At 38.4% G+C, this 24,972-nt stretch overlaps 1 protein-coding gene across 4 annotated transcripts in view; it reads right to left on the bottom strand.

Moving 5' to 3' along the window:
- The window catches only part of tmem255a (transmembrane protein 255A), a 55,469-nt gene that overhangs the window by 13,107 nt on the left and 17,390 nt on the right, over positions 1 to 24,972 (bottom strand). For 3 of the 4 annotated variants that reach the window (XM_051934964.1, XM_051934960.1, XM_051934962.1), the window contains exons 2-5: positions 23,616 to 23,758; positions 20,523 to 20,585; positions 8,396 to 8,485; positions 1,410 to 1,475 (exon numbers count right to left, since the gene is read on the bottom strand). In XM_051934964.1, the coding sequence (XP_051790924.1) occupies positions 1,410 to 1,475; positions 8,396 to 8,485; positions 20,523 to 20,585; positions 23,616 to 23,758 (362 nt within the window). The remainder of the gene's footprint in view (positions 1 to 1,409; positions 1,476 to 8,395; positions 8,486 to 20,522; positions 20,586 to 23,615; positions 23,759 to 24,972) is intronic. The other variant, XM_051934963.1, reaches the window with a different exon arrangement.

Below are 24,972 nucleotides of genomic sequence, written 5' to 3' on the forward strand. Positions count from 1 at the left end.
TCTCCACTAGCATAGCTTGTCTCATGGATTGAACCCTCCAGATAAGGGACATGGTGGCAGTCATATACCAGGACCAGACCACTCTTTATGCCACAGCCAGGATAACGGCTGCAAAATGTAATTGTAGTGGGATGTCTGTTGAGCATCATCGAATGTCTGGGTGGCCCTCGGCATCGATGGCCAAAGAGCATGTTGTCATCACACAACGAATTGTAACAGAGAATCGGAACATGATGGTGCATGAGAAGGCAGTGATAGAGTAAGATAAATCCATTTGCTATGAACAATTAAATATGAGTAATGTTTATGTCTAATAAAGAGCCCTGAAACTAAGCATCACTGCATCCAAGCTACCAAGCAGATCTTATGCTAATGAGTTCAGACCTTTTGAGGCATGTAATCTATATATTGCTACATCCTTGATATCATAAAAAACTGTGCACATGATCTTGCTGGACATCAGTTTTCTTTCTTGTTGGAGCATCACCATACTTGCATTGTTTTAGTTTTTGCACTCATGGTCATCATGATGTATCCTAATTTCATTCACATTTATGGAACACTTGTCAGTTCTCTTCATTCTGTATTCATTAGCTCGACATTTGGTAGCTTGGATACAGTGATGCCTAATTTCAAGAGTCATTATTGTGTTCGGACATCCTGTTACAATTAAATTTTGCAGCCATCATCCTGGATGTGGTAAATAAAGCGGCCTGGTCCTGGTACATGTTGACAAAGTGAAAATGAATCTCCAAAAGCATGTTGTTCAATAGCATTAGAAATTTATTGATAGCTTGATACTTGACCTTCTGTTTTTTAGCATTATGTGACTTGGTTCTGAATCAAGAACTATACAACACAAACTACAATTGGTAAACACTTGTAATTTTCAAATTTTAGTACATAGGTTCTAATCTGAGTCTACTTGGCCACTTACAAAATCAGTACTATGGAATGTCCCTTTTGTGTTAATCTCAAACATTTTGATCATCCCTTGTATATATCTATGGGAAATGAATCTCTGTAAGGAATATTTACAATATTTCATTTGTTCCAAAACAGTGTCAGGAAGTACATTGCTAGCAAAGATGAAATCAACCCTGACACTTTTCATCTATAATGTTTATATTAGGCAGAATGGTATCTCAGAATGTTGTCCTGGCTTGGCCACTGTCTGTGTGGGGTTTGCAGGGTTGTCAATTTCTCAGTGCATCTTTTTCTCTCCTCTACCAAAGATGTGTGTGTCTCCAAATTGACTTGGTGTAACTGAGTGTGTAGTGTGATGGATAGTATGGTTCCTGCCTTATACCTGATTCCTCTGGGATAACCATTAGCTCTGATAACCCTGGACTGGGTGGGTGAAGCCTGGAAACGCCTGGAAAGGAATATTTGCAAAATAGCATACCTACCTCCTTTTCAAAAGATGCTACACTTGAATAATATTTACATCGGCCTGCATAAACTGGTCTCAAATCCTGCAGCAGATAACAAGACAAAGATAACTTTCAGTTTTGAACTTTATAACAACAACAACCAGTGTATTTCTTGTGTAGCTCAAAAATCACATATGGAGTGCCTCAATGGGTTTTAACCGGCCCTTTTTTTTGACAGCCCACGAGCCTTGACTCTCTAAGAAGACAAGAAAAAACTCTCAAAATCACCTTATAGAAAAAAAATGGAAGAAATCTTGGGAAAGAACAATTCAGAGAAAGACCCCTTTCCAGGTAGGTTGAGCATGCAATGGGTGTCAAAAAATGGGGTAAACACAACACATAAAACAGAATACAAGCTTTATACAACCGGCAACAGTAATTACTTTTCATTATGTAATAATAATAATTATGTAATATCCATTTGGCTGCTTGCAACAAACATTTGGTAAATATATCAGTTTGCTTGGTCTTTCACTTACGATGTGTTTTTCTTGGTGCATATTTATAGTCCACTATAGAGATGTAGTTTGGCTGACCAGACTGGCTGCAGGTTATCAACACATTATTACTTGGATTTTTGGTTTATAATTTAAGCTCAGATCCAGTCTGTTTTGCTTTTCTATAATATTTATTCCACTGTATTTTGTTTTTCGCCTCACAAACTTCTTTCTGTTGTTAATATATGTTTGTTTTCTGCTCTATGTAGCCTTTTAAATTGGGGCAATCAACTCAAGTATGCAAACAGTGTTGCAAATAAAGAGCCCTTCAAGTGAGCCTTACAAATGAGCTGCTATCTGCCCACAATGAAAAACCGCAAAATACTAATGAGCCAACTACAAAAGTGACTAATGTATTGTAACAGTGGTAAGGAGCACTCCCTAACTTTCACAACACGGGTTAATTCAGTTCTGCTCGGTTTATTTGAATATAATACCCTTGACAGTGATATCTGCCTTAGATCACTGCAGACTGTTTAATAAAATGTGACACAGAGACAATTAGTTATAAGAAATAGCATTGTATATACAGTAATAGCATGTTGATATGTTACTTCACGATCTGAATGCAGAAACAGGAAAAGAGCTAAAGTTAAGTCAGCTTAACTTCTTTACTCACCTACAAAAGTATTCTCTAATTTGAATCTTTGGAATCAAATGTACAGTACATAATCGACCTTCTACTGCATTATTATCTCATACTGTCAATCTGCCAGTGAGTGCTCCTGAGCCATCCTCAAATTTAGAACAATGCCACAGAATGGCAAAATGTTCAAAAATAGATGTGTATATCTTTCTATTATAATAAAAAAAATCCTGCGACGGCACAAGACTTTTTGGAAGATTTTTTCAAGTCCCGCGAGTCGAGACTTTGGCCATGAGATGTTTTCAAGTCCCGCCCTCCTCTCAACCATAGAAAACCATGCACACGGTACTCTCACCTCTCATTCGTGTCAATATTTTTGACAGACACAGTTCTTGCTCTCTTAGCTCTTATAAATATTAACGTTTTCCTCACCTTAAATTCCAAATTAAAGAAGACGTATTATGTCCAAATCTTATTAAAGAATTTCATCATGAAGGGTTATCAACAGTAAAAATGAGTACACAGGCAATCCTACCACTGAGAAATGATGAAGTCAAACGAATTAATGCCAAAAATGTTGATCAATAACACTGCAGATTGGTTAAATGCGTATCAATAGACTATGCCGAAACAGTTGGTGGTGATCGAGCAGAAGATGAAAACGTCAACTTACAATATCCCGAAGAATATCTACAACTCTTAACACCGTCCTGTCTTCCACTGCACAAATTACTGTAGAAAGTAGAACGTATCCAAGAAAGGTAATGTAGTACATCTTCCATGGATCACATTAGACAACAAAGGAGATCTTGATATGCCATTCGTATTAAAACGTTAACAGTTTCCCGTTAGAACAGCTTTTGCAAAGACAATTTACAAATCTCAGAGCCAAACATTTGAAAAAGTCATTTTATTTAGTAGAGAGAAAGAAACGAAATTCAATTACGTTCAGTTATACTTGGCGTTGTCACGATGAAAGTCCAAACACAGACTCACAATTTAGTGCGATGTTGACAAAAATTTAATTCAAAAAACAGGTTTTACTTAAGTTTTACAGTAAAAGTGTAAGTTTAAAAAGTTTTTGCGTGTTAATTTCAAAGCCAAACAGAACGAAATTGTATTATGCAACAGATAATTCTAATGCAACATGAAACAATTTACATTCAAATTATTACTTTTTAATATTTTTTAATATTGTTAATTACTCACTGTAATGTAAAATAGTAAATTGTACATCCGCATCCCCATACGTGAGTGGCAGAACCGTAAGCCCCCTAGTATTATAACAAAATAAAGACAAGGGAGGGATGACTGCAGGGAGAACATAAGTGTAACACAGAAGCAAAATAGGGACCTTCTGGTATAAGTCTAGAACCTCAGATACCAGGACGCTTAACTTGTCCATTTGCTGACATCTTCAGAACTGCATACTCTTTCTCACCTATGGATTCTCTCACTCTCACTCTCTGTTTTCAAACTCTGACTTCTCTTCCTCCTGCTAGTTGAGTGTTCCTTTCTTCTCTCTTACCAACTCCATTCCAAGTGATTCTCTGTTGAGGAGACAGTTCTTTACAGGTTCCGATGGACACTTCCAGGTGGGATCTAGACTAACTTCCAGGTCAAGGGACTCCTATAAAACCACTGCACCCCAAAGTAGTGGTATAATGGTACATCAATTTGGATAAAGTCAACAGTTTAAAAGGAAATGATGGAATTTAATCAATGTAGCATTACAAAAAAAAAATTGATCCAGAATAAAAACACCAAACAAGCCATAATCTAAATGATAGCAAAAATACTGTATATTTTCAGTATCCATTAGGGTGATTTCCACAAAGCAACATTTCAGACATTTTAGGGTTATTAATTAAAAAAAAGTTTTCATTGTTCATTGCTTACATTTCTGTCTGCCATATATTATCATTTCTCCCAATCATAAAATTGCATGCTTACAATGTTATATCTTCCCTTCAGAAAAAAAAGAGATCAGAAGCAATAATTAAAATGCACTATCCACTCAGATATAAAAATGCTGTGTGCAAGTACTTTGCATTTTGCAAACATAAGACAAAACAAATACTGTCTGCAAGCATTGCCAGCTTGATGGAAAGTTCACAGTAAAACTAGCTGACCAACTTCACCCTGTAAATGTTGAGGGACACTTTGAAAAGAGCATTTGGGTTTAATGTCTCCCATAGAATATGTCACTTGCAAAGATATGAGGCCTTACTGTGTCACTGAAGATGATGGCTTCCATGAGTTTTACTACAGGTGTGAAAGCCTAAGTATGAAATCCCATCCAGAGTGCATTTTAATTCATACCAAATCTTTGTGGAAAAGTGAAGACTAATTGTAAAATTTGTTTAAAAGAAAGCCAAGCAAGTCACAATCATTAGGGATTATTGAACATCCTGTACAACCGAGTCATATATGACAGTAAATTAGTCACCATATTAGCATGGACTAGTACAGCGTTTCTCGACCTTTAAGTATTTGTGACCCGAGTTTTCATAACAATTTTAATCACGCCCCCCCTAACTGTTTTTTGAAAGGAGCCCACTAATACCAATTTGTTCTTTTTAAATTAATGATATATCATAGATGCTATTTTATTATACCTACTTAATTTTTATCGACATTTACTGCTGTATCTAACTCTATATTTATTTTTCTAGTATCAGAATGTACAGTAGTTTAAGTTAATTTGTTTTGGTTTCAATAGATGTAGTTTTCATATTTTTGATTCTTGTTTTCTTTTTTCACATCTTCACGCCCCCCTAGGGTGGCCCGCCCCACAGATTAAGAACCACTGAACTAGTATATGAAAAATGAGAATATTAGAAAAATATTAGAAAACTTTTGATGAGAAGAGGCTTTTCAGCCCAATATATTTCGCCAATCCTATCCACTTAATTCCTCTAAAGTAAAATCATGTTGAGTTTTGATGGCTCTAATATCCAACTGTCTACTACACCAGACATGTGTCTATGGTTTTCTATATGAAGGAAACACTGCATGAATGTTCTGAATGTTTGTGTAATATGTACAGAATATCTTTGTTCCTGAAAAACTTTCTTGTGGTGGGAAAGCAGTTATATTATTTATTTGGAAGATTAGTTTCAAGAATGATGGAGACTGGTGTTTTGCAGAGAGAGCTTCATTTTTTTTGGTTTGGGTCCACATTTTACAATGTCAAGCGCATCTTAATCTTCTTTAACCTGAAACAAATTTATCACTGCCAATGCTTTACAGAATTCTTTTTTCTTCAGTTTCAAAATTACATTTTACCAAAGTATTATGAAGAACATAAAATACAATTGCACTCTCAGCCTTATTTTGATTTTGTGTGTCTGAAACCTAATAATAATAATTCTTTGCATTTATATAGCGCTTTTCTCACTACTCAAAGCACTTACTTAGCAATTGCAGGTTAAGGGCCTCGCTGAAGGGCCCAACAGAGCAGAGTCCCTTTTTTGGCATTTTACAGGATTTGAACCGGCAACCTTCCGAATGCCAGTGCAGATCCCTAGCCTCAGAGCCACCACTCCACCTAATAGAAATGATGTAGCAGTTATGTGTGAACTGTATCTCGTATCAGTCTTAGGCTTCTGTACTGAATCATACCACATGATACTGTGCACCAAATATTAAATTGCCTCTTTAAGAATCAAAATCTTATAGTATTGTGCTAAAGCCTGAGGTTTAACCCTCCTACTCTGTGTCTTCAGTCAATGTTAAAGGGCCAGTTCTCTAAAGAAGCTCACATGTTGTCTTGTCTACCAGAGAGATGGTACTGTGACACACAGGGGCCACAGGCCCCCTAGGGTGCAGCAGGCACTATCACCTCTGCCATTTCCTAGCAACTGCTGCACAGTAGAAACCTGGGGGAAAATTAAATGTTTCCCTGCAGGCTGCCTCTTTTGACATGTGTACTGTTGCCCCTTACTGTTACTTTTCCAAGGTGCTCAGCACATGCACATCATCACTTCTAGATGTTCTTGATCTTGCACTGGCATGTTGATCATTTGCAGAGTGAATTTTGTTCCTGTTGTACAACATAATGAGGGTCTGTCCCTGTCCTGTAGTGCCCTGTCCAGCTTGAAATCCCAGCTCCATCTTACAGTTTCTAAACTCTTATTTGTATGTCCCTTTAATTTATCATGCAATGAATGATGTTGATTTTGAAATGTATTCTTCTTTGCTTTGTACTTGTAAACCACCTTGAAATGTTTTGCTTTGTGAAGGGTGCTTAATAAAGTTGAGACTGATTAGGCAACACCAAGGAACTGGTTATAGACTTTTGCCACACCAGAGCCTCTATGTCCGGACAGTATTCAATAAGTAGATGTAGAGGTGGTGCTCTCTTAAAGTACTTGGAGGTCCACATAAAGGACAGGTTGGACTAGTCTTGGAACAAAGAAGAACAAGAAAGGGCAGGGCAGGCTCTTTTTCTCTGGGAGACTATATTCCTTTAATGTTGGAAGTGACATCCTTCACACATTGTACAACTCGGTAATGGCTAGTGCCATTTTCTATGCTGTGGCGGGCTGGGCTGGTAACATCATTTTAAGAGAGGGCCACCAAATAAACAAGATAATTAAAAGTCACATTCAGATATGGGACATACCCTCAACCTGCTGGTGGTAATAATAGTGGAGAGAATAAAGACAAAGCCAATGGTCATTATGAATAATGCTGCCCATCCTCTCTCTGACACACTAACACTGAGGACTTTCAGACAACAAATTATTCAGCAGAAGTGTGTCAAGAAATGTGACTGGGACTCCTTTATACCTTTATAATGCCTCAGCGTGGCTGTGACTGCTCTTCTAATCTTCAGCCAAGTCTGAAGTTTTCTTTCTTTTCAGTAATTCTGGTATTTATTTATTGAGCTCCATTAAAGCTAAATTTTCCACATTGGGACAAAAATAATATCTATCTATTCTAGCTAATACTGTTTCCCGATTCTTGCAAACACATATTGACATATGCAAGAAAAAAATGTTGGACAGATGGATGGATGGACACTTGGGTCTTAGTATTATTGTAACTGTGTTTGTCGAAGGTTTTCTGATAGTTCAAAACAGTCCAAATGCAGATACCAGACTGGCATTCCAGCACTACAATTGCTCGCCGTACATAAAAAACCCAAGAGTCCAAGTGACTTGGTTTTAAAGATTTTAGTGAAATTCAAAGCAAACAGTTCACACAAAAAATAAGGGAAAAAAGTTGATAATACATGCAAGAAAGGGTGAAAAGGGACATTAATGGTATTTTGCTTTAGGATTAAGTATCTAGGTTAGATTTCTTAAGGTTTATATATGTTATCTCATTCACTTCATCTACGTACATAATGAACATACATACAAACGTTCAAAAAAACTATATGTTCTTAATGCTTATTTGTCTAACAATTCATGTTTCTTTGTAGCTGTCTAACTTCAATTTTAGGGCTATTCTGTTGACACACAGAGCTAATATTATAAACATTCAATTTTCTTTAACTTATAGGGGGTTAATCAGAAACCTCAATTATAAGCTACATTATATTCAAGTTCTAAACTAAGAAAACTAAGATAAATTTACAATTAACAATTAAGTTCATGATTTGGCTTTTACAATTATAGTTAAGTAACCATGAATTATCAAATAAAACATGTGCATTCTGGTAGTACTTAGTCAAAAAAATATGTTACTGCTGCAAACAACTGCTAGGGATTAGGCAATAAATTCAAACTAATGGGAGCCTGACTCTTCCTTGACTGTTCAATAGACTTCCTCACTTTAAACATTTTATAGAGTATTTCTATTATGAAAATGATGTTGAAAGACATGAAAACATTTCTGTGGTATGCATTTATTGAACTAACTATACTTACAATATGTCTTGCAGCAAAAACGCCATCCACTATGGCACAGCAAAAGGCAGCAACTACTCCAAAACTGATGAAGACAATTGAAGCTACAAGCTGCAAATAAAGAAGCAAAAATAAAACAGTTTATTGTACAGTGCATTACTGTTTTCTGACCATCCATCAAGAAAGCAGAGAGAAAGAAAAAATGGATGCTTTTAACTCAGGGCAATAGAGGGCAGCATAAGTACACATGGTGAGGTCCTGTTTTATTCAGCTATGGCAAACAGCCCGGGAACTTAACTGACCCCTTGAAACAAACGACTTTGTGCAACTACAAAATAATTACAGGGTGCCCTAAAAGTGAACTCCACAAATGTTTAAAAGTGTTTATGGAAAGTGAATTGGGAGGCAAAATTAACTTTGAAAATGAATTATAAATCAGTCACTTTAAACAGTAATAGTCTTTTGTAACATTAATAATGTCTATTTTTAAATCAATTTAATGGTACTTTGGTACAAAAAATATAGTTTTCTGTCAAAAACATGAAATGTCTGGGTGATTCTAAATACTATTCTGTATATATAGCGTATAGCTTGTATATATGTATTGTATGTATATATTTCAGATAAAAAATGATTGGTTGGATTGTGTACTTTAATTACAATGCTTAGGTTTTCACCATTTAATTCAAGATGATTACCCAAGTACTGTGTTAAATTTTAAGACACAAGTAAACACACCAAGTGTCACAGACAGCATGGGTTGGCTGGTGCCCTGAACGAAATGCCTTTATAATGGAGGCACATGGATGGATAGGCATCCCGGCCAATTCATTTGCTGGAGTCTTTCCCAAAAATGAGGGCCATGATAATGGAAGGTCGGAGGGAGACTGCCTGCTGGGCTCATGTATTCCCCTGATACTCTGGGTGGCAGCATTCCCCTGGTGGAGCTCGTATTTGTACACCCGTTGGGCAACATGAAATCTGTAATCCTGATCAGTAGCTCTGCTGGGGCTACTCCTGATTCCGACATAAAAGGAGCCTCCTTGCCACATCTGGGGAATTGGAGTCGGGAGAGGATCTGGACAACACTCATCTGGGAGGTGTGGAGGGAACAGAAAAGGAAGGATTATATTATTGTTGTGCTGTACTGTACTGTGACCACTATAAAGAAGTCTGTTATAAGTATGCTATTATTAATAAACGCACTTGATTTGAGCTGTGAGTAGTCAAGTTGTGTCTGGTGCTTGGGTCTCTGTGATGCCCCCAGACACGACACAAGACATAAATAGCAAGTAATAAATAAATTAGGAAATCATTATAAGCCAGCAAGTCAGCAGGCAACAATCTCCTATGATAGGTCATTATAAGATTAAACTAATACTGTCATCAGCTTAAAAAGTGAAACAAATTAGAGAAGTCTCTTATGCTTTATATGTTATGAAACATGAAGAATATTCAGTCTAATGTAATGGAGATTAAAAGTATTGGTTTTCTGCTGTTGTTTCTCTTTGCTGTATATTTGTAATAGCTTGCATTTTGACAATTGTCTGTAAAATGTCTTTAAAGGATGAGTTTCAACTGGTTACCTGAAAAAAAGAAATAGCCTTCTAACATTTTTTTTATTGTTAACAAAGTGTATAGTCTTAGATTAGAATAACCTAACAGTAAAGGGAGCAGGAAAAGCTTGCACTACTCACTAAACACCAGATCGGAACTGGTATAGATAAAATCTTAAGAAAAACATCTACTATGTGTGTCTGTTCAGCTCAGGGAGCACTTGATCAGAACCCATATAAGACGGCCTTCTACATGCAAGCTGAAAACATGCAAGGACAAAAAAACAGTTTTGATCTAGCCCTGGGGGGCTGCAGTGGAGGTCTGAGGTAGTAGACTAGCCAGAAACTCAGAGCCTGTAGAAAAGTGCAGTGTGTCTCTGTCATTACAGCTATCCAGAGGCCATGCCAGATTAGAGATCTGAAGTCTCTCAGTCATTAAAACCGTCCGGAGTGAGTTGGATGAAGTGATGAACAGTGTACTCAAGGGACACAAAGTGGTGATTGGTGAGGATTTCAATGGGCATGTTGGTGAAAGGAACAGTGGAGATGAGGAGGTGACGGGTAGGTATAGTGTCAAGGAGAGGAATGAAGAAGGTCAGAGGATAGTGGATTTTGCCAAAAGGATGGACATGGCTGTGGTGGATACGTATTTTAAGAAGAAGGAGGGACATTGGGTTACATAAGAGTGGAGGAAGATGCACACAGGTAGATTACATCCTATGCAGAAGAGTTGATCTGAAGGAGATTGAAGACTACAAAGTGGTGGCAGGGGGAAGTGTAGTTAAGCAGCATAGGACGGTGGTCTATAGGATGACGTTGAAGATCAAGACGAGGAAGAGAGTGAGGGCAGAGCCAAGGATCAAATGGTGGAAGTTGAAAAGGGAAGACTGCAAGGTTGAGTTTAGGGAGGAGCTGAGACAGGCACTGGGTGGCAGTGAAGAGTTACCAGACAGCTGGGAAACTACAGCAGATGTAGTAAGGGTGACAGCAAGAAGGGTGCTTGACGTGACATCTGGAAAGAGGAAGGAGGAAAAGGAAACCTGGTGGTGGAATGAGGAAATACAGGAGAGTAAACAGAGGAAGAGGATGGCAAAGAAGAAGTGGGATAGTCAGAGAGATGCAGAAAGTAGACAAGAGTACAAGGAGATAAGGCGCAAGGTGAAGAGAGAGGTGGTGAAGGCTGAAGAAAAGGCGTATGATGAGTTGTATGAGAGGCTGGACACTAAGGAGGGAGAAAAGGACCTGTACCGATTGGCTAGACAGAGGGACTGAGCTGGGAAAGATGTGCAGCAGGTTAGAGTGATAAAGGATAAAGATGGAAACATACTCACAAGCGAGGAGAGTGTGTTGAGCAGATGGAAAGAGTACTTTGAGAGGCTGATGAATGAAGAGAATGAGAGAGAGAAGGTTGGATGATGTGGAGATAGTGAATCAGGAAGTGCAACAGATTAGCAAGGAGGAAGTAAGGACAGCTATGAAGAGGATGAAAAATGGAAAGGCCGTTGGTCCAGGTGACATACCTATGGAAGCATGGAGGTGTTTAGGAGAGATGGCAGTGGAGTTTTTAACCAGATTGTTTAATGGAATCTTGGAAAGTGAGAGGATGCCTGAGGAGTGGAGAAGAAGTGTACTGGTGCCGATATTTAAGAATAAGGGGGATGTGCAGGACTGCAGTAACTACAGGGGGATAAAATTGATGAGCCACAGCATGAAGTTATGGGAAAGAGTAGTGGAAGCTAGGTTAAGAAGTGAGGTGATGATTAGTGAGCAGCAGTATGGTTTCATGCCAAGAAAGAGCACCACAGATGCAATGTTTGCTCTGAGGATGTTGATGGAGATGTTTAGAGAAGGCCAGAAGGAGTTGCACTGCGTCTTTGTGGACCTGGAGAAAGCATATGACAGGGTGCCTCGAGAGGAGCTGTGGTATTGTATGAGGAAGCCGGGAGTGGCAAAGAAGTACGTAAGAGTTGTACAGGATATGTACGAGGGAAGTGTGACAGTGTTGAGGCCTGTGGTAGGAGTGATGGATGCATTCAGGTTGAAGGTGGGATTACATCAGGGATCGGCTCTGAGCCCTTTCTTATTTGCAATGGTGATGGACAGGTTAACAGACAAGATTAGACAGGAGTCCCTGTGGACTATAATGTTTGCTGATGACATTGTGATCTGTAGTGATAGTAGGGAGCAGGTTGAGGAGACCCTGGAGAGGTGGAGATATGCCCTAGAGAGGAGAGGAATGAAGGTCAGTAGGAACAAGACAGAATACATTTGTGTAAATGAGAGGGAGGTCAGTGGAATGGTAAGGATGCAGGGAGTAGAGCTGGCAAAGGTGGATGAGTTTAAATACTTGGGATCAACTGTATAGAGTAATGGGAATTGTGGAAGAGAGGTGAAAAAGAGAGTGCAGGCAGGGTGGAATGGGTGGAGAAGAGTGTCAGGAGTAATTTGTGACAGACGGGTATCAGCAAGAGTGAAAGGGAAGGTCTACACAGGACGGTAGTGAGACCAGCTATGTTATATGGGTTGGAGATCGTGGCACTGACCAGAAAGCAGGAGACAGAACTGGAGGTAGCAAAGTTAAAGATGCTAAGATTTGCATTGGGTGTGACGAGGATGGATAGGATTAGAAATGAGTACTTTAGAGGGTCAGCTCAAGTTGGACGGTTGGGAGACAAAGTCAGAGAGGCGAGATTGCATTGGTTTGGACATGTGCAGAGGAGAGATGCTGGGTTTATTGGGAGATGGACGCTAAGGATAGAGCTGCCAGGGAAGAGGAAAAGAGGAAGGCCTAAGCGAAGATTTATGGATGAGGTGAGAAAGGACATACAGGTGATGGGTGTAACAGAACAAGATGCAGAGGACAGAAAGATATGGAAGAAGATGATCTGCTGTGGCAACCCCTAATGGGAGCAGCCGAAAGAAGAAGAAGACAGGAGACTGCTTCACAACATCAGAGCTAGTGAGATTCAATTTATTAGGTCAGTTTGCCTCTTTCTGCTTTCCCAGTTACTAAGACTTGGACAACAAACTGCTAAAGAAGTAGAGACTCTGTCCGCAGGGTGACAACAATTACAAGGACCCGAACACACTCTAGAGACATATCTTTAAGCTTATGGTCCCAAAGATGTGTGCAAAAATGGAGTGGAATTCAGGCCTCTGGTGCTACTAAGGTACACCTCTGGCAATATGGTGCAATCATTTCTTTATGAAGCACAAGCACAGTCACTCTGTGTAACAGGCTTGGAGTTCTGTCAATTGTTTTTAGTAAACTCAGGATGTGACATTTTAAATTATTTTTACCAATCCTATGGCTTTCCCAATTACTGTGTTTGTTGGCTTTCAATCATATTACATAATATGCCGAAAACTGTTAAAGGAGAGCATTTTGATGAGATGAGTCATATTAATTTCACTCCTTTCATGACCAGAATAAGCTTAATAATTCTTAACATATAAAGCACATTGATATACAATGAGTGTCACCACCTCCACAAGTGACGACAGGGAGCAAATTAGGAATGTAGGCCTTGGAGGGCATCTGTCTTGATAGCACTAGACAGCCAACAAGTAAGTCTGTCTTTTTTTTTAATCCTTACTCTGTACCTTATAAAATATTGATACTGCTTGTTATTTTTCTGTCACTCTGCTGAATTACTTTAATATTGTCTGGGATTTAAGCCAAAGGAAAAGTCTATAAAATTACGTAAATATGGCTAGCGAAGGTCAGTGTTAAATAAGATGAGCTGGACACTGAGATCATTCAGTGCTTTTTTTCCTTTTCTGCCTCCTGCAGTTATCATTACAAAGTTAAACCAATTGTCTTAAAAGAAGTGTCCAATGTCCTCAATGACTGCTGTTGTGAAGGCAGCTACACTTAAAACACGGAGCATAACCAAAGTAAATCCATTCTGATTTTCATGTGATCTATGCAGGTCAATTGGAATGGAGGTTGTGATAGTGCCATCCAAAAAAAGGGGACACAATCTAACCCACTTTTCCATAAAACATCGATGAGAGAAAGAATGTTTCATTTTTTTGTGAAAAAGTGTAGGTAGTGTTAAATGAAATTTATTATGGGAAGATATAGTATGGTAAGATATATTCAGATATAGTATGGTAAGTGCCTTTTTCTTTTCTCTTTTGTTTTTATCTAAAAAATATATAAAAAATATGAGAAGGACAGGACAGCATGTCAACTCCTATTCACCTAAAGTGTCAAATATAGTTGAGATTTGAAGGTCCCCAGGTTCTACTTCACTATGAGATATCATGTTCAATAAACTTACAGTTCTCTACAGGAAAAAACCCTCCTGTCATTTGCAAGAAATGTATCTTGAATCTTCTCCCATTTAGGCCTTGTTAAAGGACAAAAGCTTATTTTACAGTAAAAACTGGCATCAGCATTAAACATGTCTCGCAGCTCTTCTCTTCTCCTAGTGCTATAATTTTTTTTGGTGGCATGGTGGCACAGTGAGTAATGTAGCTACTACACAGCTGCAGCTGGCTAGGTTCGAACCCAGCCTGGTTGCTGTCCTGTACAAAGGGTGCACATTCTTTGTGTCTCCATAGGTTTTTTTTCGATTCTAACCATATCTCAAAGACGTGTAGGTTAGTCCAATTGGCCGTTCTTAATTGGCCTGATGTCAGTAATGTTGTGCACCATGCAATGGGCTAGCAGCTCATGCAAGGTTGGTTCCTGCCTAGCACATTATTATCAGGATAAGCTGCTGCTCCCTGAAATCCTACAATCATATTAATAGATAAAGCAAATGGATTGACACTTTGTCTTTCTTCTTACATAAAGATCAGAGTAATGTCTAAGTGTCAATGCCATCTAAATTGTTCTAATGTTCTAAATAATGGTCTTTTCATAATGAATAGCTTCAAGCAGTCTTCATTTTAGTTCTTTTGTTATTTGTTCCAATAATATCTTAGATCAGAAGCATTACTGCTATTAGTATTTAGCACATTAGCCACGTATTCCCTCCATCACTAAAATATCCTAAGGACTTTGGCTGCAAACCTCCAATCTGTGGCTGCGCCAGCAGCCAAACCCTTCTCAAAACATCCATCCATCCATTCATTATCCAACCCGCTGAATCCGAACACAGGGTCACGGGGGTCTGCTGGAGTCATTCCCAGCCAACACAGGGCACAAGGCAGGAACCAGTCCCGGGCAGGGTGCCAACCCACTGCAGGACACACACAAACACACCAAGGCCAATTTAGAATCACCAATCCACCTAACCTGCATGTCTTTGGACTGTGGGAGGAAACCGGAGCACCCGGAGGAAACCCACGCAGACATGGGGAGAACATGCAAACTCCACGCAGGGAGGACCCGGGAAGTGAACCCAGGTCCCCAGGTCTCCCAACTGCAAGACAGGAGCTCTACCCACTGCGCCACCGTGCCACCCTCTCAAAACATCCAGTTTTAAATAAATAATAAGCACATTGTCATTAGACATTTTGCAATTTTATGAACCAAAGTAAATACATTTGTATCTTTAAAAAAATGTATGTGGACATTTCATTGCTTGCAAGTCAAAGACTTTACAGGAACCAAATAAGTCAATACAGTACTCTTTTCTTCCTTCATCTGCTTCACATAACTTTATTACAAATTCACTATAATTATAAAATAATTATTTCAAAACAATAACAGTGGTTCCATAACAACAAACCTTTAAACAACTTCAAACATCACTTGTAACAGGAGCTCCATTAAATATTCAGACTACTATGAGAAATAAATCTTAGATAGAATAAGCTCTTCATCAATTTGTGGCAAACATGGACTAATTCAGAATTATACAATACATTCAAGAGATTTCTCTCAACACAGGCTGCTGAAAGTCTACCCAGCATTAGCCTCTACTCTGCCTGTGCAAAATGTGATTCTCAAAATTGCCCTATATTTCCTTCTAAACTTCCTATTTATATTATAATGAAGTTTGTTATTGACCATTTATCCTCCCTATGATATTGTTCATCTCTTATCTGAAGTGCCTCATATTAATATGATTATTTACGCAAATGTCTCCCACTCCACCTTTTCAGTCTTGTCTTGCCTTTTCTAATTAACTGTTGTCACACACGTTTGTATGGGAGGCAGTCAATGGACTTAACTGAATGTATGTATATGCCGGACCAGGGGTTGGTGATGCACGCTAACACTTTTTCTTCCTTCAGAAGGAAATCCCGCCTGACCTCACTTCCGGCTCCTACCCTCAAAGCACACCCTTTCAGATATAAGGCAGGGGACAAACCTGGATGGGACATGAGTATATACAACATAAAATGCAATATTGATAGTCTTCTTTTTTTTTCGGCTCCACCCGTTAGGGGTCGCCACAACAGATCATCTTTTTCCATATCTTCTTGTCCTCTGCATCTTGATCTGTTACACCCACACCTGCATGTCTTCTCTCATCACATCTATACAGTTCCTCTTAGGCATGCCTCTTTTTCTCTTACCTGGTAGTTCCATCCTTAGCACCCTTTTCCCAATATACCCAGCATCACTCCTTTGCACATGTCCAAACCAACACAATCTCGCCTCTCTGACTTTGTCTACAAACCTTCCAACCTGAGCTGACCCTCTAATGTACTCATTTCTAATCCTGTCCATCCTCGTCACACCAAATGAAAATCTTAACATCTTTAACTCTGCCACCTCCAGCTCTGTCACCTGTTTTTTGGTCAGTGCCACCGTCTCCAACCCATATAACATAGCTGGTCTCACTACTGTCTTGTAGACTTTCCCTTTCACTCTTGCTGGTACCCGACTGTCACAAGTCACTCCTGACACTTTTTTTCACCTCTCTTCCACAATCCCCATTACTCTGTACTGTTGATTCCAAATATTTAAACTCATCCACCTTCACCAACTGTACTCCCTGCATCCTCACCACTCCTCTGACCTCCATCTCATTCACACACATGTATTCTGTCTTGGTCCTGCTGACCTTCATTCCTCTCCTCTACTCTTTAGAGCATATTTCCACCTCCCCAGGGTCTCCTCAACTTGCTCCCTACTCTTGCTAAAGATTTTGATAGTATTTTTACTATTGTTATTCCTTATGATATTATGAGGTTTTTGTTTTTGTACATATTTATTAAAAGTATTATGACTTTACCATCATATTCCTGATGTGAAAAATTCTTGACTACCTATTGCATAAGTACTCTCAGTATTTAATGATCCACTGGTTATCATGCAGATTGACCCAACAGGATTGATACCATCTTTTCCAAAAGTCTCCCTTTTTCCATAACCATGATTTGAATAACATGTGTAGACTCTGGTGCATCTGAGTCTTACATGAATTAGTGGTTGGTATAGTCAGAATGCCCAGTTCCATGACAAGACTTCTACCTACCTTCTTATATGTTGCTTGTGGAAATAGAAGCTTACATAATTTACTGTATGCACTATGGGTCGATTTGAACAATAGCTACCAGAAGCTGTTAAATCTTTGACCAGAGGCTTATAAATATGGGGCACTCCTATTAATGCACTTGGTAGAAAAGACACATTAAGACTATGGTTGCATAGGATAACATGGATATGGATCAACATTCAGCTCATAAAATATTTGGTAGAGATATTCATGCCAGGATATTTTTTGAGATGAAATAAACATCACTGATGACGCAAAATCCTTACTCCTGACATCTCGTACCTGCCTGGAATATTCTGTTCTTACACATCCAGCTCAGGAAATCTTGTTACTTATTACAGATTCAGTTGGCTTCTGTTTCTTGCAAAGTCATTCATACTCAGTAGTTTTAAGAGCTGCTTGAGTCCTAACTTTCTGATCCCTTCTTAAATTCCTAGTCAGCTGCACTCTACTCCTCCAGTTTCAGGGAGAGAGAGTTCTATTTTTGGGCTTAGACATAAATGAAATTATCTAACTGCTGCTGCGTTAAAACTAGTTTCCAGGCAGTGTGGTGTGAATCTTTTATTTTCCCCACAAATATGCCGTGCCTTTCAGAATATGATCAATTGTCTCTCAAATGCATGTTCCAATTACATGAATAGCACAGGTTGAAAAGATGAGTGATGGGGTGCAGGTGGAATTATCAAATAAGACATTATTAATCTCCAAGACATACTCAACACTAAAGGCCAAAATAAATAATCAATGTAGAAGCAATTCAAAATGGATATATGCAGGACTACGTGTTTAAATGAGCCTACACTATGTCCAGCACAGTGGATTGTGCTATCATTGCACAATGTTTGGGACCTGGTTAGGTTGTAGGCTGTGGTGCCGTCTCTTCAAGCTTGCAGACTCTTCTTGTTCTCATGCAGATTTTCCTAAGGGACTACAACTTTCCTCAACTCAGTCCATCTTATCAGAGGGTACCACTTAATTATTCTGGTGTAAATGTGTGACTGTGTTTGTGTGTGCTATGTGTATAATGATAAGAGTGTTGTTCCATTCAGAATGAAATCCTACATCCCCCCCCCATCCAACCCCCCAGTTTCTACAGGAGCTGGCTTCCCACAATCAACCCTAAAATGGAGTAAAAACACATGAAATTTTAATTTGGTCCAGAAAAAGAAGAAGGATAGAATAATAAATGTGAATGTATTGTAATCATTCTATCTCACTTTTGGGGTCACAATGCACGGCTAATATTTTCACTTCATAGATAACCTGCATTTATGTACATGGTTCTTTAAGAGGAACAGAGCTGTTTTGGTGAAAAAATATTGAACATTATTTCTAAATACTAGCAGCAATCTAGTGAAAAACTATTAAATAAATACTGTATATGTACATTTTTATCGAAACAAGACAAAATATATAATTTATTCCTTCACAAAAAACAATTACCCAATTAAGTATTAGAGAGAGCCAAAGCCTAGGAGTCCTAAAAGTATTTTGTACCAGCCAGGAATAAAACCTAAACAGGGTGGCAGTCTGCTGCATGGCACACTTACTTCTACAGGGACAATTTTAAGTCTCATGAGGAGGGTGTGCCAATTGGACCCCAACCTTAACTGGAACAGGGTCTGAACACAGCCTCCTACAACTGTCATTCAGCAGCAGTGCTAAATATTGTCCCGCCATGTCACCCTACGACAGAATGAAATGTAATCATTGATTTTGTAATAGTTTACTCCTTTAAGTAAACTGGATTATTTCAACATTTGTGCACAGTGATAAACCCACCGGATTTTACCATGTTGACACAGTTGCAGCAGTAAAACAAAATGTCAATTACTGAATAACAGACCCATTTACAATTTTATGTCACAGTGTATTATAGGAAGGAGTGACAATATCTCCTGACCTGACTAGTCATTGCCAGCATAGTTTTTTACATTTTCTGTATCTATAATGCTTTTCCATCAACATGCCAAAAGTACAGATGTTAAGTTAATTGCTAACCGTAAAATATCCTAACAGGGGTTTATAGTGGGCTCTGAATCATAATCAATTAGCGGCAGATATAAAAATTGAAACACTGAAATCATAATCATAACACAGGCAATGTTCGCTTGATCAGTTTAACTTTCTTATAGGAGGAAGAAACAGAAATCATAGTTAAAGAAGCAAGGAATTAATGCCTGAAGTCTTTAACAAAATCTTTAATTGTAGTGTACATGCATCCTAAACGATGCAAATTTAACATGTTGATGACTATGTTGGCTGAAATACTCTAAAGTATGGCATATTCTATAACATTTCAAATATGAATAGCAATGTTGCCCATTTGTATACTTTTATTATATTTCTATTTGGTTGAGAAAATGTTTTTTGGAATAAAAAATCTCTCTAACTAGTGACCCTCACCTAGTTGTCTTGTTGCATAAGACATTGACTATGATTTCCATGTTAATTTGGTGTAGGTTCAGTGAACTTTAAAATGCTTGAATAAAAATTGCCAGAAATACTACAGCAACCCCCTAGCTTGCTTTATACAGCATGGTGGTGCAGTGTTTACCTGCACAAGACTGTATTCAACCCCGACCCAGTCACTGAGTGTCTTGCATAGGCTTTCTTCTCTGTGCAAGGGTCTTCCTGCCTTGCCCCATAAACATATGGGTGAGACTTAATGAATGAAATGTGCTTGCCAGTGGATTAGCACCTCATTAAGGGTCTTGTGGATTATGTTCCCAAAAAAAATTCTCAATTGAATTGATTAATAAATGGATGGATGGATTTCGCCTGCTTTTGTGAACAAAATTTCTATTCATAACTGCAGGAGGTGTATTGAAAAGATAGATAGATAGATAGATAGATAGATAGATAGATAGATAGATAGATAGATAGATAGATAGATAGATAGATAGATAGATAGATAGATAGATAGATAGATAGATAGATAGATAGATAGATAGATAGATACTTTATTAATCCCAAGGGGAAATTCACATACTCCAGCATGAGTTAAACAACCAGCAGTAATATTGTAAGAGATTGTTTAATATACAATATTAATTGATTCAACTAAAGGATCTTCAACAAATATTTGCTCTTAAGATAATTTGACTTTGCATGCATCAATTTCACATATTGGGCCGGAAGAGTGCTACACAGTTATTCAAAGATGTCTGGAGAAAGAGGACTACTTACCATTTGTCTTTTATTCTCTATCAGGTGCGCTCCAATTATGCCAAGAAAAGACCCTAAACCCAGCTGTAAGGGAACAGAGCGAGACAGTTTTTTAGCAGCTCAATTTAAATGTTAGCCTGGACACAAATGCAATAATTTCTAACACATATATAGTCATTCATAACTCTGCGTATTTTGGGTTTAAAAGGTCTGAGTGAGTCAGTTCCATCGTTTATGATGTGCTACACTGGATTTTCAAATACAGAAGTGATTTTCAATGAAGAATTTAGTTGTTATCCATCCATCCATTTTCCAACCTGCTGAATCCGAACACAAGGTCACCGGGGTCTGCTGAAGCCAATCCCAGCCAACACAGGGCACAAGGCAGGAACCAATCCCGGGCAGGGTGCCAACCCACCGCAGAATTTAGTTGTTATTTAAAAAAAAAAGTAAAGTATGTACCCTTGGGTTTTTAGACATATTTGACATTCATCTATTCCTCAATTACACTTTCCAGTAGACCAAAGTGAGCATACAGTATGTTAATTTGATTGTTAATTTAATTTTGTTATTCCTTAAACAACAGTAATCCTTCATTGCACGCCTTCATCTCATAACTTCAGACATCACCTTTGGCATCATTAAGTTGGATTTAACATTTCCTGTAAAGGCTAATCACACCTGACAGAATGATGCTTGACAGTTTTCCTCTTAATTCCACTTCCTTTTGGTTACAGCACTGCAGCGCTTACAGGTATGTTCTATATAGGTGTTCAAAAAATGGCAAATCTAATCTTCATTTACTTCCCTAAGTTACTTAGGTTTATTTCCCATAATTTGTTTCAAAGCTGAATTTTTTTCTTTTCCTTGGTATTTTTCCTAATTTAAATGGCAATATCAAAGTACAGTACTACATATTCAGAAATGGCTACCCATTGACAGTTTACGTAATCTGCATGAAAATAACCTCGGGTGGTCTGGATTCTTTAACCAGATTCTCCTCTCTGTGTGTAATTCAATAAATGCACTATTTCTGATGCATCTGGCCTCCTTGCTGTTATTGTGCATATGGAATGTTGCCATGCCAGCACATCCTCTTGTTACGAATACACATACAAAGTGTGCTTCAAATATTAATCATATGTTTGCTGTCATTTTTTCAATAACGCTGCTCTAGTCCATTCATTTCCTGCCTGCCATCCTTCATTTATTGGCATTTGCCAATATAACAATGTTAAGAATGAGGAAAAGTGAAAGAAAAGACTAAAAACTACAAATATGCTTTATCACAACAACACATTTGTTTCCCTGTTAGTTTCCCTTTTAGTGACTCTTGCTGATGTCACCCAAATAACTGAAGCAACCATGTAATGCAACCTGTCACTACATTCACTCAGGAAAAGAACAGATGCCAATGCGGTCAACAGCGTGCTCCTAACTGATAGAATCTGATACAAATTGAGCCAGCACAGAAGATATCCTTACTGCCCTTAGCTTTATAGCTGGATAAAATATTTTAAATAATAAGGGATTCTCATTGTATAATGAAGACAATATTTCTGATGTTTCCCTAAATGGCTCCTTCACTAATCTGCCAAGATTCCTGTAATACCCCCATAACTGAAATGAGATTACCTTTAGCACCCACCGTAGCTCATGTTCTACCAGGGACTGAAACCTGGCCCTTGTGCTCAACTGCTTTCATTGACCCAACAAAGACCAGACATACAATTAAACCTGCTGGATTAAAAGTTAAAAGAGATCATCTATAGCTTGTGCAACTAGCATTGTTGTTATATGGAGGAGTGGTGATGGGCAGCAGGTGTGTGCATTGATCACAGTTACACTCGTCAAGCTCAAATTCACCATTCTCAGCAAATTAAATGCCATTTCTCACAACATTTTAACTAAGGCAAGATTCTTCCTGTGGTCTTGCCAAGACTTGATCCCCTCTTGGGACTGAATCCAGGCATTCAGGCAGATCTTACAGCCGCAGACCAGACACACAGAAAGCCTTGGTGGCTAAGCTATAGAGAGCTTCTTTAACCTGGAATATTAACATTACTGTTATCTACAACTGAAGTGCCATCATTGTCCCATAAGAGGTTTGCACATACCTTAGACTGCTACAATAATACAAGTAACATCAGTATGTTATTTTTTTTAATTTACATTTACATTTATTTGCTTAGCAGATGCTTTTATTCAAAGCGAGTTACAAAAGAGGTCAACATAATCAAGTAGACATCAGTCTTGGGGACTGTTTCGGAACAAGTGTTACAAGATAAAGGTACAAAACTGATTATCACAAGTGAAGAGCTCAGAACAACATATAAGCTAGTTACAATTCCCAGATTAATGAAACCTTTAGAAATTTATCAAACAAGAGAGTTTTCAGACACTTCTGAAACACATTGAGGAAGTCACACTTTCAAACTGAGGTAGCCATCTCACTCCACCAGCCATGAGCTACACATGTAAACAGTCTAGACTGAAACTTGATAGCATGCAGAGGTGGCATCACCAGACGGCATTCATCTTCAAACCTGAGTGGTCGAGAAAGCGCATAGGACTTCACAAGTACTCCATATACATAGGTGCAGACCCAATGACTACTCTGTAGGCAAGCATCAACGTCTGATGGCAATATGTACTGCTACAAGAAGCCAGTGTAGTGATTTGAAAAGAAGAGTGACATGTAGCCCACCTCGGCTAGTTGAACATCTGATGTGCTGCTGCATTTTGAATCATCTTCAGTGGCTTGGTGATGCAGCTGGTGCTTCTGCTAGCAGAGAATGGCTGTTGTCCAGGTGGGACAAGACCAAAACCTAGACCAGGAGTTATGTCAGATACAATCTGATCTTGCTGCTGTTGTACAGAGTGGACCTGCAAGACCAAGAGACCACAGCAATATGGCCCCTGAAGAACGGGTGATCATCAGTCACTACCTTGAGGGTTGCATACTGATTTGATGGATGTTAGCAGTAGTGAACCAAGCTGAACAGCAATAGGGTGCTGCAAACCTTTACCTTATCCATTTACTTATTTTGATTCAGGAACTAAACACAGATAACACTTTAAAATGGACAAGATACTAATGAAAGCAATACTTACAATGACTCCAGGGTAATAACCTCCAACAGTGACATTCTGTGTTCTGGTGGTAGCAGTTAACCCAATGCTCAAAATAAGCAAGGATACAATGAAAAGTGACACAGTCATGACGATAGAGTCACGTTTCCACCTCTTGAATGAACCTTGTCAAAAAAAAAAAAAAAAAGTGTCATAAACAGTTTCAATTTCTTGTCTCTTACTTGACAAACAGAACACAGCAGCTGCATCTTTCATACGAGTGTATTTTTGGCTGGCTGATGAATGTTTGCAATCACACAAATGCCATGCTGTCTCAAGATCTGATCTTGCTTTCTCTCTATCACTACGTAAACAACTTGATGGGCAGCTTCTCTCTAGATTTTAAAAAGCAATGATACATTCTGAATAACATATGGTAGTATGCAGTGTAAGATTATTCTAAGTTCCCAGTTTTCAGGTGTCATCACTTAAGAAACTTTTATCATTATTTTAGCAGGTAGTTGTTTCCAAAGTGATCTACAGATCAAAAGTGTACAATTATGGGCATAATTTTTGCATTTGGAGCATAGACAAGGTGGATCATTATCGGCATTGTTATCTACATTGTTATCGGCATTGTTATCACTCTTTAATTTAATATTGTTCTTTATCAGTATGCTACTGCTGGAGCATGTGAATTTCCCCTTGGGATTAATAAAGTATCTATCTATCTATCTATCTATCTATCTATCTATCTATCTATCTATCTATCTATCTATCTATCTATCTATCTATCTATCTATCTATCTATCTATCTATCTATCAGTCAGGGCCTCGCAATGTCCCAGCAGTGGGTTGTAAACCATCAACCTTAGAGTTTAGCACACAGCACCTTTGTAGTTAAATCACATTGCATAAATCACCTCAGTGCTAAGAAAGAAAATTTAGTTGGGAAGGATTATTACAAGTAGCTTAAAATGTATGTACACTTCTTAAAACACAGATGAGCACAGATCTTTTGTGATCAACAATGAAATAAGTTGCTGAAATTAAATAATTCATTATTATTATGCTTTGAAAGTAGCATGCTGTACTCCTAAAACAAACATTTCCACTGCATTACTTCATTACATTAAGAAATGTAACTTGCATGGAGTTCATAATACCACAACAAACACCCCTCAGGAATGTTTGATTGCCATGGTGGGCATGGAGGAAAACACAGAAGTTTTGAGTTTCAGCATAAATGAATTCTGAATGTGATAGTGTCATGTCAAAATGCAAGTATGATGGTTTGGGCCACAACCACCTTGCATATCATCCCAAGCAGTCCACAGAGGATGCCATATCGGTAGCACGTCATACAATCCAAGTACACATACTTTAGATAATAAAACTG

Source organism: Erpetoichthys calabaricus, chromosome 12 (assembly GCF_900747795.2).
Source record: "Erpetoichthys calabaricus chromosome 12, fErpCal1.3, whole genome shotgun sequence".
Taxonomy (NCBI): Eukaryota; Metazoa; Chordata; class Cladistia; order Polypteriformes; family Polypteridae; genus Erpetoichthys; species Erpetoichthys calabaricus.